Source organism: Mauremys reevesii, linkage group 21, assembly GCF_016161935.1.
Source record: "Mauremys reevesii isolate NIE-2019 linkage group 21, ASM1616193v1, whole genome shotgun sequence".
NCBI lineage: Eukaryota > Metazoa > Chordata > Testudines > Geoemydidae > Mauremys > Mauremys reevesii.
Window position 1 is genome coordinate 4,190,754 of NC_052643.1, and position 17,300 is coordinate 4,208,053.

Below are 17,300 nucleotides of genomic sequence, written 5' to 3' on the forward strand. Positions count from 1 at the left end.
AAAGGAAAGGCAGGAGGTAAAAAATCAAAATCAGGCAATTTTCAATTTTGAGTTTTTGACAAAAATCTAGAACATTTGTGAAATTTTGTTTAATGCTTTTGGTCTGGGGAAAGGGCCATATTTTGCTGAAAAATTGCTTCATACAGATGTCAACCAGTTTTACTAAGATGTCATAGGATGCAATCCCAGTTTTCCATCCTCTTTTCCCGCAGGGGGCTTTTCCCTCCCTCACTCTGGGTCTCCGCTTTCATGCCTGCCCATCCACCCAATTTGCCCCCGTAAGTGGAGTGGGGGTGGGCACGGGATGGCATTGTTCCTCCCCCCCACCCAACTGCAAGCCTCAGGCAGGCAGCCTTGAGTGTGCAAAGTAAGAGCTCTGAAGAGGAGACAAGAGATTTGTCACGAGCTGCTCCCAGCTTATGCCCCTGGGCCAGGGAGTCAGAATTTTGTTTATAAATAGAGTGATTAACTGGTGATTAAGATAAGAAAGGGCTGTGAGGGTGTTTCCTAAAGTTAAATGAGCTGTTCCAAGCTTGGTGAACTGCAAAATGTAAGTAGCTTGCCATTGTTGTATTCAGGAGGTAGTAACAAAAGTTACCTTTCTTGGAGAGGATAACTGATTGTTCAGACAAAGGAAATGCAGTAGATCTAATCTACCTGGATGTCAGGAAGGCATTTGTGACAGTTCCACATGAGGAATTATTAAATTGGAGAAGATGGGAATTAATATGAGAACTGAAAGGAGGATAAGGAACCGGTTAAAAAGAAGACTACAACAGGTCATACTGCAAAGTGAACTGTCAGGCTGGAGGAAGTTATTGGTGGACTTCCTCAGTCTTGGGACCAACCTTATTTAACATTTTATTACTGACGTTGGCACAAAAAGTGGGAGTGGGCTAAGAAAATTTGCAGATGACACAAAGTTGGGAGGTATTGCCAGTCCCGAGGAGGACCGGAATACCATACAAGAAGATCTGGATGGCCTTGTAAACTGGAGTAATAGACATGGGATGATATTTAATAGTGCAAAGTGCAAGGTCCTGCATTTAGGGACTAACAACGAGAATTTTTCCTATAAACTGGGGACTTAGCAGTTGGAAGCGACAGTGGCGGAGAAAGAGCTGGGTGTATCGGTTGATCATAGGATTGCTATGAGCCGCCAACGTGATGTGGCTGTGAAAAGCTAATGCAGTCCTAGGACGTATCAGGCGAGGTATTTCCAGCAGAGCTAGGGAAATGTTAGTACCATTATGCAAGGCACTGGTGAGACCCCCCATCTGGAATACTGTGTGCAGTTCTGGTCTCCCGTGTTTAAGAAGAATGAATTCAACTTGGAACAGGTGCAGAGAAGGGCTGCTAGGATGATCTGAGGAATGGAAAACTACTTTATGAGAGGAGATTCAAAGAGCTTGGCTTGTTTAGTCGAACCAATAGAAGGCTGAGGGGAGATCTGATTACTCTGTAGAAATACATCAGAGGGACAAATACCAGGGAGGCAGAGGAGTTAAAGTTAAGCACCAGTGTGGACCCCAGAACAAATGGCTCTAAACTGGCCATCAACAAGTTTAGGCTTGAAATGAGATCAAGGTTTCTAACTAGCAGAGGAGGGAAGTACTCGAATAGACTTCCCGGGAGAGCAATGGGGGCACAAAATCCCTAACTGGCTTCAAAACTGAGCTTGATACATTTATGGAGGGGATGGTATGACAGGACGGCCGACAATGGTGTATGGCCCATCGGCCACTGCCTGGGGCAAAAATCCCCAACGGCTGGAGACAAGACACTAGATGAGGAGGTTGTGAGTCCCCTGGGAGAGAATTCTCTGTAGTATCTGCCTGGTGGGTCTTGCCCATGTGCTCAGGATCTAATTGATCAGATTAGGGGTCAGGAAGGAATTTCCTCCTGGGTCAGATTGGCAGAGACTGTGGGGGGGGGGGTTCACCTTCTTCTGCAACATGGGGCACGGGTCACTTGCAGGTTTAAACTAGTGTAAATGGTGGATTCTCTGTAACTTGAAGTCTTTAAACCATGATTTGAGGACTCCAGTAACGCAGCTATCACAGGAGGAGTGGGTGGGCGAGGTTCTGTGGCCTACGATGTGCAGGTCACATCAGATGATCATGATGGTCCCTTTTGACTTTAATAAGTATCTCAGTAAGAACAGACGCTGCAATTTTAAACTAACCAGTGTCCCTTAAGTGACTTGCCACAAGATGTCAGATCATGTTCGTATTAGAGCTGAGTGGGTCTAATATTTATTTAATTTGCTTTCTTGATAGAGGAATTCAATACCGTGCTCTTGTCAGATAGTTCTAAGTTATTATCTGCAAAAAACACTGGAGTTTTCAGTTGCCTAAGTAGCCCCTGGAATCACAATTAAAGTCCCCCCCCAATCTGAAATGGTGCCCCTATTGTCAGGCATGGAATTTGTCCCCCTTCCCCACCACCCCCAGCCCAGTTGGTCTGACTGGAGTCACCCCCCCAAATATAGAAGTGAAACTACACCTATGCCCCTCTGGGTTCCAGCTTTTTTCACCATTATTCCCCCATTCCTTTGCAGGTCCCTGCTCCCTGGCCACCCTTGCCAAGTCCACTCCCCCAGCCTCCCTATTCCTCTCACTCCGCTTGTGCCCCACTTCTCCCGCTACAAATCCTCCTTATAAGGCTCTCTTAGGTCTGTTAGAGTCCTGGCAACAGACAATGTCTCCATGCAGCAAATTAAGTTGCTGCCTCTGATATAGGTGGACAGCAGTAGAAGGCTGCAGAAAGATTTCTCTGCTGGCCACCCAAGGTAGTCTTGGAGGTCTCGATTTTCCTGTGAATCAGTGTTCCCATTTAAACTAAACTCAGTAGGCGCGTGCCCATTGCTGCCTAGAATGTCCCCTGAAATTTGGGGGGTTGATAGGACGCAGTGTCCCAAAGTTAGCATGTTACAGACAAACACCCGACAATGGCAGGGACCACATAAGAACCCCACCTGGAAGTAATTCACACAACGTCTTTGGCTGTTCTCTTCGTGCCTATAAACACACGCTTTTGCCAGTCTTCCAAAATTGGCCCCAGAAGCCATCTCTTCTCGGCCTTCTGGCTAAGAGGGGTGAAAACATTATCTAAGTTATATCTGTTCTGGCAGGGTGTGATAAATCTGACATTAAGACTTCAGCAGTACCCAGCAGAAGAGAAGAAGCTATTAGACAGGTTTACAGGTAGATTTAAAATTCTAGAGGAGGTTGAGCGATGACAGATTAATCTCTCTCTTTACGAGTTGCTTCAGGCACTGACATGTAAAGAGAAACCAGGAATAAATCCCTGAAATATTTTTCTTGTGGTTAACGTTTACACAGCTTCATCCCTTTTCTTTGGGAAAGGAAAGGAGGGATGCAAATCATATGCAAGACAAAAATGCCTCCCCCTAGCACATTTAGGTGTTAATAGGTTAATTAATGTTCGCTTTGAAAGTGTGAAGTACCATACCTGCTGAGTGCAAAGAATAATTATTGCTTGCAGATGCAAAATCCAGTCCATTTAAATGCCACCTTTTAGCTGAGAATCTCAATCATTAATTTAGCCTTATAAAAAAAAATCCCATTTGGTCAGGATTAGAGCTGGGGAAAAAATTTCAGACTCAATGCAAAAGAAAAAAAAAGCAGATTTGGCAACATCAAGATGTTAGGTGAATGAATTTGCACTGATATCGCTGATGACCCACAGCACCTATGGGAATTTCCTGAGTCTGTGGGGATCTTTAGTCAGTGCTTTTATGCGTATACGTAGACAGTGAGAGGGATAACTCTGACGGGCTCCTTTCTGTTCCAGATCCATCCCAAGTGGTGCCACGTCATTTGATGCCCGTGGTACCTCTGGAGTGAAGGTCTATGTTGTCTACAAGCCTAATGCTGTGAAGAAACCTGCTGGTGCATCGAGATGGACCCTGAATTCTCAGGTGGAGGTCATAGTGTCCATGGACATCCCGAGCAGTACTGTCAATGATAGCAAGGTGTGTGGATTGCCGGGCTTTGAAAGACTCGCATGATCACCCCTGGAAACATGGGGTCAATCTTTGCAGGTTCAGAAGAAAGGGGCTGTTTTAACTAGGGGATGTGGCACAGTTGCAGAGTGCTTGTATGTCAGAAACACCGCGATCAGCCAACTTCTAAAGATCAGATTCCCAGCGAAATCTGTGTCGTTAACAGCCACAAAAAGACATAGAGGAGAGTAAGGGTGTGTGTGAAGGGGAGTGAGGTTGCCCAAAGAATGGAGAGAGGAAGGGTTAACGTGCTGGAAATTCAATGATTGAAAAGTCTGGTGGCAGACACCCAGGAGCTAGTGCAAGAGAAGAGGAAACCCTTCTTTCACCTTGGCTTTAACTTGGAGATTAACTGTGCATGGGCATTGTATGAGTGGTGCACAAACTGGGGGGCGCCCTCCACTGGGTGCACAAGAGGTTCTTGGGGGGGGGGTGTGTGCAAAGAAACTGGGATCCCGCAGGTCCCATGAATGCCCAGTCCAGCAGCCGCTGCTCTCTCGCCACCCAGCACTGAAGGCAGTGTTGCCGTCAGCAACAGTGCAGAAGCAAGGGATTACTTCAGATTACAAGTAATGGGGGGTGGGGGTGACAAATTATGTGAATGGCAAGGCGGTGGTGGGGGGGGACTGGAAAAGCTTGTGCACCACTGGTCTGCATAGCCCGGGGCAGAGAGCCTCCCAGCCCGGGTCGACAGATTCTCTACTAGCAGTGGGCTTCAGAACACCAGCTCCAGGCCAAGCCACAACTTCAAAGCACTGAACGCACAGCTGTGTTTAGAGAGTGAATGCAAACCCTGCGAGCCCCACTCTGTTAACCCAGGCCGGGAGGCTCGCAGCCATGAGCTGAGTACACAGGTGCCATAATGCCAGAAACAACACAGAGGATTCCAGGGAATGGGCTTCCCCACCCCCTGTTCCATGGGTAAATTGCCTGGGGTTATAAATCCATCGCCAAGGCCTTTCCCGACTCCCCTTAGCGTGAATTAGGCCTGTTGGATGAATGACTCACCGACCGAATCATCAACTGCCATGAGCATGCAGGATGGTCCTACAGTTGATTTATTGAGGGTGGTCTCCATACCCCCACCACCCAATCTCAGCAGATATCGGGCATCACGCCTCTCTGAGGGCAATGAAGAGATCACATTTGACAACGGGAGTGTGGCATGATATGGACCTTTGCTAGAATTGATCGTGACCAGGCAATGTCTTCACAGGTTAGGATTTCGTACTATGGACAGAAAGAGAATGCACCTATAGAGGGGGCTTGGTTATACCTCACCTGTGTCAGTAAGTATTGTAAAAACAATCGGCTAAATACCCTTGAGACACGCAACCTAGGCAGCAAATGGGAATTAGTTTGTGTGCGTGTATAAATACTGTAACATTTTCTATTTTTCCATCCACTTCATGATAAGCTATTCAAAGGGACGAGAGAAATGGATACGCCTCCCTTCATCACATATATATAAGATATGTGTATGTACATATATTAAATATAATATGTACAAACATTCCTTTCAAATAAACAAAATAAAGGGGAGATGTTTGTGTTTACGTGTATATTTAATATATATGCAGTGTGTATAATAGGAACCAGTGGTTTTCAATCTGTGGTCCACAGACCTCTGGGGGTTCGCAGACGATATCGAAGATTTCCAAAGGCGTCTGCACATCCATTCAATATGTTATTGGGGTCTGCAAATGAAAAAAGGTTGAAAACCACTGATAAACATATTATACCCCCATACCCCCACCCTCACCACAGATATATTTAATGCAGGGAGGCTTGTACATTTCTCTCTTCCCTTTGAACAGCTTATAATTAAGTGGATGAATGCAAGAAATAGAACATTAGGATGTTAATCTTGCTCACCCCACAAAATCCATCTGCTGTGTCATGTCCCTACTTGCCTGCTGTTCTACACCCCTTTCCTATGAACAATACGACTATCTGGCTGGCTAACCAGGGTCCCAAAGAAACTGGGTGTGGGATTTTCAGAAAAGGCACATACAGCAGAACCTCAGAGTTACGAACACCAGAGTAACGAACTGACCAGTAAACCACACCCCTCATTTGGAACCGGAAGTGCGCAATCGGGCAGCAGCAGAGATAAAAAAAACCAGATACAGTACTACGGTGCTGTGTTAAACCTAAACTACCGAAAAAAATCAGGGAAAGCAGCATTTTTTTTTTCTGCATAATAAAATTTCAAAGCTGAATTAAGTCCATGTTCAGCTGAAAACTTTGAAAAGAATGGCCCTAATGTTTTGTTCAGAGTTATGAACATTTCACCATTCCCGAGGTGTTTGTAACTCTGAGGTTCTATGGTACATTTGAAAATCCCACCCTAGGAAGCTGACATTTTCCCACCTGCTATGGCTCTCTGAAGTGATGGACACTGGCTTCTCAACCAAATGTTTGCCCTGGGCTCAAACTCTGGGCACGTATGGGCACTCCCTTAGTCTCCAATCCCACCAGGGCGCATAAAGTGATTCAGCTTCTCCATGTAATGTTCACAGCACACACACACACACACACACACACACAGAAGTTAGATAAAAAACACAGCACTCTCTTGTTGGAAGGCTGCACTGTACCACTACTTTATATCTTAGCATGCAGAACCCTAACACACAAGAACCCGAACCCAGAGTTAGACAAAGCAGGCTGCTCCCTAAAACAGTGAGGCACAACTCATCCCATCTTACTTTAGGGTGGCTCTCTGCAGACTGACTGCTGAAAGACCAGGTTGCAGGCTTCCCTGCAGATCCTCTGAGCCTGCAGGCAGGACCAGGAAGTAGCCACCTCCTCCCCCATTCCCATGCCCTCTGAATGATGCTCCCTTTGTTTCTCCCACTATCTTTTTTTTAATCAGCTCAGTGGACTACCAGAGAACCATCATTTAGTTAGACCTAATGTCTACTATTGACTAGGGGTCCAGTAAGGAGCATATGGTCAGAAATCTGGGGACGGGGGCGGGGGGGGGGGGAGCATTCACTGAAGAAGGGCCCCTTTAAAATATTTCATCACTTCAAGCAAATATTTTGGTGTTTACATGCCATATTCTGGAAACATTTCTTCCTGCTTTCATTGTACTTAATCGTCATTCAACAACAAAAGGCAGATATCAAAGAAACGGGTCAAAGAATCATTGCATCCATGAAATTCTTTCCACCCGTGCTTTCCTGCTCCAGGGACCAAAGATGGGAGTAGACAGATGAAAATCATAGGAAGTGGCAGGAAAAGGCTGGAAGATACAGATTCTGAATGGAGACCCGGGGAGTCCTGTTCACCCGGCCCTGTCCTGCTGTGTGTGTCGAGGGTGGGAGAGTTGGTGCTGTCCAGATGCGGATGGATAGTGTTAAGGAAACACCCAAGACATCAATGCTTTGGGTGTGCTCATTCTCCTGCTGTCTGGGACCAGGGCTTCCTTCTCCCTTTGTGATTTCAGATGTCTCTCTGGACACCGACACGGAACGCAGCGGGATGGTGAAGAGCAATGGAATCAACAAGGTAATGAGCCTAATTTCATATCTGTAAGCAAGGAGTAAGGTAAAGCATTCAGCATGGAAACACTTCCATTCCCGGTCCTAACAGGCACTAGCAACCAGAAGCTGACAGTGACAGAGGCTGTGTTGTGGAGACAGACAGTTTTCTGAATCTCTGAAGAAGCCAACCTAGTCCCAGTGTTGTTTTTCCATGTCCTACCGCTATGAAACCATGGCATTGCCCCTGTGCAAAATTCTCCTCCCTGCTACTCCAGTGCAGAGTCAGGGGTCAGGAGAGCAGAAGTAGCATTAGAGAAAATTATTTGGCTCCCGATCTTTTTCCATCAGGCTTGAGATTTGCTAAGGACTCCATCCGTCAACGGGGTTATGCAAAAAAGAAAGAAACTACCCCTTTGGTCCTGGATCGGTGTATTTGCTGCGGGTTCCAGCTTGCTCCATGCCTGGGTTAAAGAGTCGGATGCCCAAGTTCCCAGTGAATGTTTTTTTATGGAACAATACAGGGATAGATTCACCCCGGCTGCTCTCCTGTAGGGACGGGGAGGGCAAGTAGCTTCCGCTTTCCTTCAAACCACGTCTACACTAGAAAAAACCAATCATGGGTTAACTCAGGTTATGTCTCTAGTGTAGACATGGCCTAATTTGGGTTAAAATGCCAGTATAGACCCGGCAGTTGTAGTTTTCATACGAGTTTAATCTGGGGCTGAGATCATGTGTTAAAACTACAACTAACTCCCTGGCTTACATTAGGGTTTTAGCCCATTGGCTTGTTAACATGTTAACGTATATTTTCCTAGTGTAGACATGGCTCTGGGGTTTTGCCAGCCAGGGGCACCCTTAGAGTATGTCTGCACTGCAGTTGTAGGGTGACCAGACAGCAAATGTGAAAAATCGGGACAGGGGGTTGGGGGTAATAGGAGCCTGTATAAGAAAAAGACCCCAAAATCGGGACTGTCCCTATAAAATCAGGACATCTGGTCACCCTATGCAGTTGGGAGGTTTGATTGCTAGCCCCGCTCACCCAGGACCCCCTGGGTACATATGTGAGTGGCCACCGAGAGTCCTGGCCAGACAGGGCCAGTCCATGCAGCCAGCCGTGCTGCTGCGGCTTCCCAGCTATTGTTTCTTGAGCTGGCTTTGATCTCAGGAACGTCTCCTCATGCAGCCATCACCTTCCCCGCGCGTCAGAGACGGGCCCGTCGCTGGAGGCTGCTCTCCGGATGTGCTGACCCAGCACATCTGCTGTACACGGCTGACCGCACCCCATCACAGGCGTGGCCGCTCGCCCGGATCATTGCCAGGGCTGTTAGGGGGGAGGAGAGGAAGGGTAGATTCCGGGTGAGGAGGAAGAGGGAATTCAGGCTCTGGCCTGGTCAGTGTTTGTACCAGATCCCTTTGACTTTCCTCTGCAGACAAAATGGACGTGGGGCCCTGAAGGGCAGGGAGCCGTGCTGCTAGTGAACTGTGACAGGGACAGCCCGGGTGCCAAGGAGATGGACAGTGCTTACCAGTATGTGCAGTCCTATGCAGGTACTCACAGGGAACAGACCTCTGCTCTGGGCCGAGCGTTAGACAGGTGCAGGGGGGAGTCTGAACGTGAGCCAGGCCAGAACTAGATTGATATTTCCTGGGCCGACTCTGTCAGGTGCTACCACTACGATTCCAACGCAGGTGAAATGAGTTTCAGTGTGTAACACCTGGCGATGGGATCGGACGGTCCCTCGACTCACGCCTCCAACCGCGGCTCCTTGTCTTTTGTTGGGGGGGGGGTGGTCCCCCTTTCTCTGCACATCTCCCCCTCAGGGCTCATCTACACAGGGAAGTGGGTGAAAAACAGCTAGCGCGGGTATGAATTTAAGTGCAGCAGGTATTCTTCACTAACCCCTCCATGTCGATGCTCCTTTTCCTCATGAACAGTGCCTTTTATGCAGTGTGGCTTAATCCACTTTGGATGTGAACGGACCTAATCTGCACAAAGGCACTCACTCATAGTGCGGAATCGGTGTGTCCACAAAGGAAACTCGTCTGGAACTGCTATTTGGCTATTCTGCACTAATTAGGGGGGACTTTTTCCCCATGTAGACAAGCCCTTAGATGCTATCCTGGCTGGGAAAACAAACTGAGTAGACAAATAGAAGTGGGAGTCTAATATCTTAACCTCGTGGCTTCAAAAGAGGCTCCAATTTTCAACCTTTGACCCATGCAAGCAGTGACCTGTCCCTGCTGCTCCTAGGCAGAGGCGCAGCAGGCAGGCGCTGCATGCTGCCTGTGCCCGCAGCTCCCATTGGCTGTGGTTGCCAGCCAGTGGGAGCCGTGGAGCTAGCGCTCGGGGTGGGATGAGGGCAGCGTGCAGAGCTGCCTGCTGCACCTCCGCCTAGGAGCAGCTGGGAGAGGTTGCTGCTTGCGGGGAGCTGCCTGAAGTGAGCGTCCCCTGAATCCGGCACCCCACACCCTCTCCCGTGCACCAGCCTGCTGCCCCAAGCCCTCTCCTGCACCCAAACTCCCTCCCGGAGCCTGCAGCCCGCACTCCTTCCCGTGCCCATAGGTGCCAACTTTCACTGTTCCCGGTGATGCTCGAGCCCACCCCTGGTCCAGCCCCTGCACTGCCCTCGCCCTGCCCCATTCCACCCCTTCCCCCAAGTCCCCGCCCCCGTCCTGCCTCTTCTCTGCCTCCTCCCCTGAGCGCGCCCTCCCTCCTGGAAAGTCTTAAATCCAGCTAAACAGCTGTTTGGCGGCAGGAAGCGCTGTGGGAGGTAGGCAGAGGAGTGGGGACGCGGCGCACTCGGGGGGGAGGAGGTGGGGCAGGCGGTGAAGGGAGCTTGGCTGCCGTTGGGTGCAGAGCACCCATTAATTTTTCCCCTTGGGTGCTCCAGCCCCGGAGGCACCCACGGAGTCACAGCCTATGCCTGTGCCCTAACCCCCTGCCAGTCCTGTGCCAACCCGACTTTCAACGAAGATCAGAAATGCTGGTTTATAGAACTTCCCAGTTGGTGAAGTGTTGGATAAAACAGCTTTTACTGTATAATAAAAAATAAACATAAAGTGAGCACTATAGACGTTGTACTCTACGTTGTAATTGAAATCAGTATATCTGAAAATGTGAAAAACATCCAAAAATTTTTCTATAAATAGTATTCTATTATTGTTTAACAGCGCGATTAACTGGGATTCATTTTTTTAAATCGCTTCTCAGCCCTAGTAGCAATAACATAAAACCATAGCAAGCCGCCCATATAATCTGACAGCCAGATATAAGCTCAGTATAAGCTCTGTATCTAGACACACACTGGGAAAGTCAAAGTTTCAAGGCTTGAGATTGAAAACCTCAACAGGTCACTGTAATAAGCTGCTTCTCTTCACTTTCAAGGCCTTTCACAACATATTCCTCTCCCCCGCCCTCATCTCTCATTCAATATCAAAAGGTCGACTCTTACCTCTCATCAGCCCATGATGGCAGCTTCCTTCGCCCACTTGCTAAATTTTCAAACCAGCACCTTCATGCTTTCTCCCAGGCCGCCCCTCACGCTTGAGAGAAGCTCCTCATAGACATCTGCAAAACGAACTCTTTCTCCTGCGTCAAACCCTCCTTAAAACTCCCCTCTGCCAGAAGCCTACAGAAAACTGGACAACTGGTGGGCTGCTGGTGTTCTGAGACCACTGCCTGTCACGATGACCAGTGTTGTTCCACTGTTTCCTTGTATTCCCTCATCTTATCGTGGTCTCTTGTTTCATACTTGGACTATGAGTTCTTCGGGTGACAGGCAGCTTTGTCTCTTTGTTCTGTGTTTGTACAGCTCCTAGCACAATGGTCCATGACTGGGGCTTCTAGGCATTATGAGAATACAAATAATAATAGTGGCCAATGCCTATCTCTTCTCTTTCCAAGATCTTGAAGACATGTCACTTATGATCCTGAGAAGCCAAGGCCCCAGTGCCATCTTTGCTGACTACAAGTTGGTTCTTCATGTTTCTGTGGCCGACGTGGATAAAGTGAGAGTTTTCCATGCCAGTGGTGAGTATTTAACCTTCCTGTCTATCTAGGGGCTTGGGTGGCCCCATCACCAGACTATCTGAGCCACTCACATATATTAATGAGTTTAGGTGGAATTCGCTTGAGTGCCTACATGAACTAGATCCTTGAAAGTCAACAGGGCTCGGATGACTAAGCAGAACTAGACAAAAAACAGACATTTTGATTTGCTGAAAATTTCTAAACATAAAAACCAAGTTTTGAGTCAAATGAAATGTTTAATTCAACCCCAAATAAAATGTTTCTTTCATTTTTGAACATTTTCTAACTTTCGGAAAAACTTGGAAATAAAATTAAAGGAAATTTCAAACCGGAAAAGTCATTTTGAATCAGAAAACTGAAAAATTTCATTTTGAAAAGATCAAAATCCAGAACTGCGGATTTTTTTGACTGAAACAATTCAGTGAAAAATTGACACAAATTGGCAACGTGCTTCAGTGTCGCTCAATCTGGATTTTTTGATGGAAAAAAGTTTTGCCCCCAAAACATCCCCCAGTTCTATTTCTAAGGGTACGTCTACACTATCCGCCGGATTGGTGGGTAGTGATCGATCCCTGATCGCTCTGCCGTCGACTCCTGTACTCCACTGTGGCAAGAGATGGAAGCAGAGTCGACGGGGGAGTGGTGGCAGTGAGGACGCAAGGTAAGTCGACCTAAGATATGTCGACTTAAGCTACGCTATTCTCGTAGATGAAGTTGCGTATTTTAGGTCGATTTCCCCCAATGTAGACGAGGCCTAAGACATTGTTCCACCATCTGTCTCCAATACCGCATGAAGCAGGAACGTACCAACCCCAACGGGGGCGCTTAGAAATTAAGGATCGGACTGGTAAATGCTTTATGCTCCCAACAGTCCCCCTCCTTGTGTGAATAACGGATCGGCAGTGCGAGCAAGGAGTTTAAATCTGGCCTCACTGCCTCGCTCAGGGACAAGGCGTCTGTGGGTAGAGTAGTGTAGCTGCAGAAGCGTGGGCTATTCGCCTGAGTACAAACCCATAGGAACATACATGGGGCAGCTCCCCCCAGCCGCTGTGGCTACACTGCTGTCTTTTAGCGTGCTAGCTCAGGTGAGAGTTAGCACAAATATTTCTGCATGAACTGGGAAGCACACCCCTAGCTCCTAGTGTAAACCGTACTCTGTGGCCAAGCCAGAAACAGAATCCATCTCTCCGGAGCCTTAACTACAAGACCATCCTTCCTCCATGGCAGTCTCTTGAAGTCCAGTGATCTGACAATACATTCGGCGCATAACTCTATAGCTCTCAACAGTCAATATCATTCGACATCTGGTTTCTCTGGCTTTGTAATTTTCCTGATAATTTAGGCGTTTCATGTCATTTCACTTTCCTGTTCCTTCGACTCATTTTTCCTGTACAATTTGATGTCCTCTGATTTCAAAGGTATTTCCTGTCCTCTGAGCATCTCTGCATTCTCTTGCGTTAGCCCTTTTAGAAGATTGGGTTACAGGACAGTTTGGGTTATTAAAAAAAAGAATAATGCTTTGTTTGAAGCAGCCTGCTGAAATTTCAGAGGGCAAGGTCTGCTTCTCACACCAGCTCGTCTCCGACGATTAACTGCGTTTGACGTTCCATTAGGCATTTCTAAGCTCGCCTGGGCAGGCCTGACTGCCTACAGAGCCCAAATACATATGAGTGGTGGGCATTGCTTTGCCTCATGATTGCCAGCCTGCCCACTCCACCAAATCATGATGCAAGTCAGTTTTTGCAGGACAAACTTCAGAGGTGGGTAGTGTGACCCAGGGGAATAAATACACGGCTGGTATCCAGGATGGCCCACGTTCCAGTCCTGGCACTGCCACTGACTCATTGTGTGAATTTGGATATTAGGAAACATTATTTCCCGAGGAGGGTGGTGAAGCACTGGAATGGGTTCCCTAGGGAGGCGGTGGAATCTCCATCCTTAGAGGTTTTTAAGGCCTGGCTTGACAAAGCCCTGGCTGGGATGATTTAGTTGGGGATTGGTCCTGCTTTGAGCAGGGGGGTGGACTAGATACCTCCTGAGGTCCCTTCCAACCCTGAGATTCTATGATTCTATGAACTTGGGCAAGACACTTAGATCAAAGCTGGGCACCTCTCTGGGCAAACAGATTCTTATTTCAACGCCTAAATCCGTGGCTGAGTGCTGAGCCCCTGCAGCTCCCATTCAAAATGAGGCCATGGATTTAGGGGGCCAACTTTAGACAACTCACACTTGAAAATTTTGGCTGCAGGGTGTACAAAGGAATATTAACTGTATCCACTGGACAATGCAGGAGACGCTCTCCTTTGGTATACACCACGTTCTTCCCACCTTCCCCTGGCTGCCCCTTCCACCCCAGTGCGTGAAATGTCCCGTTCACATTGTGGTGTGTATTCCTTCCTGTCCCTAGGCAGTGGCTCACTCGCCCAGTATGAGCATGTGCTGGGGTCAGATAAACGCTCCTACGTAGTGGACCGTTCCAGCGGACAAGAGGAGGACACCTTCTACGTGGAGGGATTGGCCTTCCCGGACACTGACTTCTCAGGGTTGGTTTCCTTCCACGTCACGCTGCTGGAGGTCTCCGATAAGGTACGATACACTCTTGGACTCTGGGCAGTACAGAGAGATGCTTCTAGCTGCAGTGCCTTTCAGCCAGTGGAAGGACAATCACATAGCGAGGCATGGATCAAGGACACTGCTCCCACAGGGTTCCCCAGGCCAACGTAGTCCCTTTCCCCAGGAGGAGGGTTTCGGAAAGAGCAAAAGGTTCAGACAAATTAGAAACAACCCCGAATTTCCAGCTCTGGCCATGACTTTCATTGCATTGAACAGGAGTTCCCAGAACCTGAGCTTTTGGTCAGTTGCTCAGAGAGGAACCTTCCCTTGGGAGCACTTTTTGAGCACATCAGGAAGCATAAAACAGAATAAAGTCAGTTAAACCAGCCTCTCCCAGATGCTCTATGAGGCGGGCTGGCCTGTGACACTCATCTACCCACCTGCAGCCAAATCTGGCACCCACCGGGGTCTCCGTGAGGAGAACCTGCTCTAACCCCAATCAATCACTTTCCCCTGGACAGTTCGGTGTTTTCCATGGCTCTCCCCTCGAGCCCTGTTCTGGCTGAAAGGAGGGGGCTGCTTGCTGAACCCTGAGTCTGAATGACCATCATTTTAACGGGTCGTAAACACTACAGTGTTTTATTGTGTTTGTTGCCAGCTTGTGATGTGTGATTAGGGATCCGTGTTCCTCACGGAGGTCGCAGGAAGTCAGGGAGGTCATGTTTGTCATGGGAGCGTCTGCAGCTCGGTGGCTCCCAGCACAATCCTGGGGCAGCTGGAGCAGCGGCTGGCCCCCAGGGGCTCCCACTCCGACGGTGGCTGGAGTGGCAGCGAGGCCCCCAGGGATTTCTCCTCCCTGGAGGCTGGAGCGGCAGTGGGGCCCCCACCCCACAGCAGGTGCCATGGGCCCCCCAGGGCTCCCACCTTGCAGCTGGTGCCATGCCCCCTCCCCCCCCAAGATTCAATCAGGGGTATTTATGGTTTATGTCATGGACCGGTTGCGGGCCGTGATTTTTTTGTTTCTTGCCCGTGACCGGTCCATGACTTTTGCTAAAAATGCCCGTGATTAAATCGTAGCCTTCGATGTGATGGAGGGTTCCCGGCTACCCATGCGGCAGTTAAGGCCCTGCCCCTAACCACGACATTGCCAGGGCTAGAGATGAGCTCAGTTGTCCCGGGACAAAGTCTCGTTACTGTGCAGTGAAGACAGGACCTCCTGACCACGTCTATGGCATTAGGTTAGCCAGGCCTCCCAGCAGAGAGGAAACACATACAGGAGATGTTAAACCAACTCCGCTCTCCCTGGCGAGCCCTTCCAAAACTCAGACTGGGGTTGCAGCCTATTTTCTCATGGGAAGGGGCTTGGAGTGGCACTGGAGAAGACTGCTCCCTTCTAGTGGGGAAAAGAAAGGGTTAAGAAAAAGCCATGAGAGTGGCCAGCATTCCCTGCACCCTGCGCGGAGATGGCCTCCTAAGCGAAGTGGCAGCCATGGAGCTAACTATCCGGTGACCCTCCTTAGCTGCACACTTGCAATTTAAGGGCGTTTCTGGCCAGGAGCTCTCCGTCGTCTGCTCAGCTTGCTCTGCCGGTCCGTTCCCGTAAGTCCCGTCACTGCTGCGGTGCCCCCTACTGGAGCGTAGTGCATAGCTGGCTTCTGAGTCCTTCGTTTCGGAGCCGTACTGTCAGCCTCTTGCTCCTTCAGAGACCGGGTTTTGCTTTTGCTAGGCGCTCAGTGACTTTCATCTCTTGTTGCCTGTAGAATGCACCAGACACCCCCGTGTTCACAGATACCGTGGTCTTCCGGGTGGCCCCGTGGATAATGACGCCCAACACCCTGCAGCCTTTGGAGGTTTTTGTCTGCAGGTGAGAGTGATACGACTGATCATTTCAGTCACCAGTCCTCATTGGAGTGGGGTGGAGTCACGCTGCTTCCGCAGCTCAGAAAATCACAGAGGGAACATGTGTATCACACTCACACCCTGTGCCATGCATCCCGGTACAAAGGCCTGTATGCAGGAGAACAACCTTCTACTGCTACCAACTAACAGACTTGCTCCTTTAGTTCAAGTAGCACAGGTGTGTGTACTACGGAGCCGAAGATTTTCCTTGAGAATTGTCCTCGCCCCCCCACCCTCTCCCGACAATCTAGCCCAGTCTGCAAGGGAAGAGTGTTGCAGGCTTGGTCTCCTGTTCTCCCCGGGTCCCAGTGATGAAGAACCTGGACCTGCTGCCACCGGCATCCACTGAAACAGGATGAGGATCAAGGCCCCCCCATTTGTCATGCTGCCGTTTTGCAAAGTTTCTCCTTCCACAGGGCACAGTTTAGCTCCTGTGGAAGGAGGAAGCACAGGGCACAGTTGGGGAGCACAGGGCACAGTTTGGTTTCTGGCTGGGTCCCTGTGACCCTTTCTCCGTAACGAATTGACCCCTCTGCTCCATTTAGGTTCCTCTCTTTACTCATTTTCCTTCCAGCATTGAGAGAGGCTCAAACCCTAATGGGGACTTTTTGGAGGCTATGAGATCCCTGGTGAGGAAAGCCAACTGCAAGCTGACCGTCTGCCCTGAGGTCGAAAACCGGCGCGACCGCTGGATCCAGGTAATAATACGTGGCTCTTACCTAGCACTTTTCACCAGTAGATCCAAAAACGCTTTATCATGATCTCCATTTTACAGATGGGGAAACTGAGGCACAGGGAGGCAAAGCCCAAGCTCACCCAACAGGCCAGGGATGAACCCAGGTCTTCCAAGTCCCAGGCCAGTGCTCTGGCCACTAGATCCCACTGCCACTCAGATTAGCGTATCACTGTGTCACCACGGCTTCCTCAAACCCCAAACCAAGCCAACAGGGATTAGGAGCCTTACCTGGGGCCAGAATCAAATAAATAAAAACTGGCGACATTCATCAGTAGGTGGCGTTTTGATCAGCGGTTGGACACTATGTCAATCAGGACTCTACAAATGACGCCAGATAGGTAGCTGGACCCTGCCAAGCCCCCCTTCGCTGTCTCAGCAATGACTCTCTCAGCAGGCATTACCCAGGGCATGGTTTTCCAGGCCCTGGGGGAGAAAGGAAAACCACGCTCTCTTGTCATGGGGGGTCTATTTCATATTCGTGATCCTCCGCTTAGTTAACGCAGCCTGAAGGGAAAGGATGAGGGTTCATAGGCCCTGCAGGAACAGCGTGGATCAAGGATGGGA

The 17,300-nt window shown here is 49.1% G+C and overlaps 2 protein-coding genes across 2 annotated transcripts in view; one reads left to right on the top strand and one right to left on the bottom strand.

The window, feature by feature from the left end:
• Positions 1-17,300, bottom strand: part of LOC120387624 (protein-arginine deiminase type-2-like) — a 175,345-nt gene that overhangs the window by 135,458 nt on the left and 22,587 nt on the right. The gene's annotated exons all lie outside the window — the stretch shown is intronic.
• LOC120387627 (protein-arginine deiminase type-3-like) overlaps positions 1-17,300 on the top strand; it is a 32,173-nt gene that overhangs the window by 3,888 nt on the left and 10,985 nt on the right. The window contains exons 2-9 of the mRNA XM_039508559.1: positions 3,817-3,997; positions 5,244-5,316; positions 7,482-7,543; positions 8,949-9,066; positions 11,423-11,548; positions 13,956-14,134; positions 15,862-15,965; positions 16,575-16,698. Coding sequence (XP_039364493.1) covers positions 3,817-3,997; positions 5,244-5,316; positions 7,482-7,543; positions 8,949-9,066; positions 11,423-11,548; positions 13,956-14,134; positions 15,862-15,965; positions 16,575-16,698 — 967 coding nt within the window. The remainder of the gene's footprint in view (positions 1-3,816; positions 3,998-5,243; positions 5,317-7,481; positions 7,544-8,948; positions 9,067-11,422; positions 11,549-13,955; positions 14,135-15,861; positions 15,966-16,574; positions 16,699-17,300) is intronic.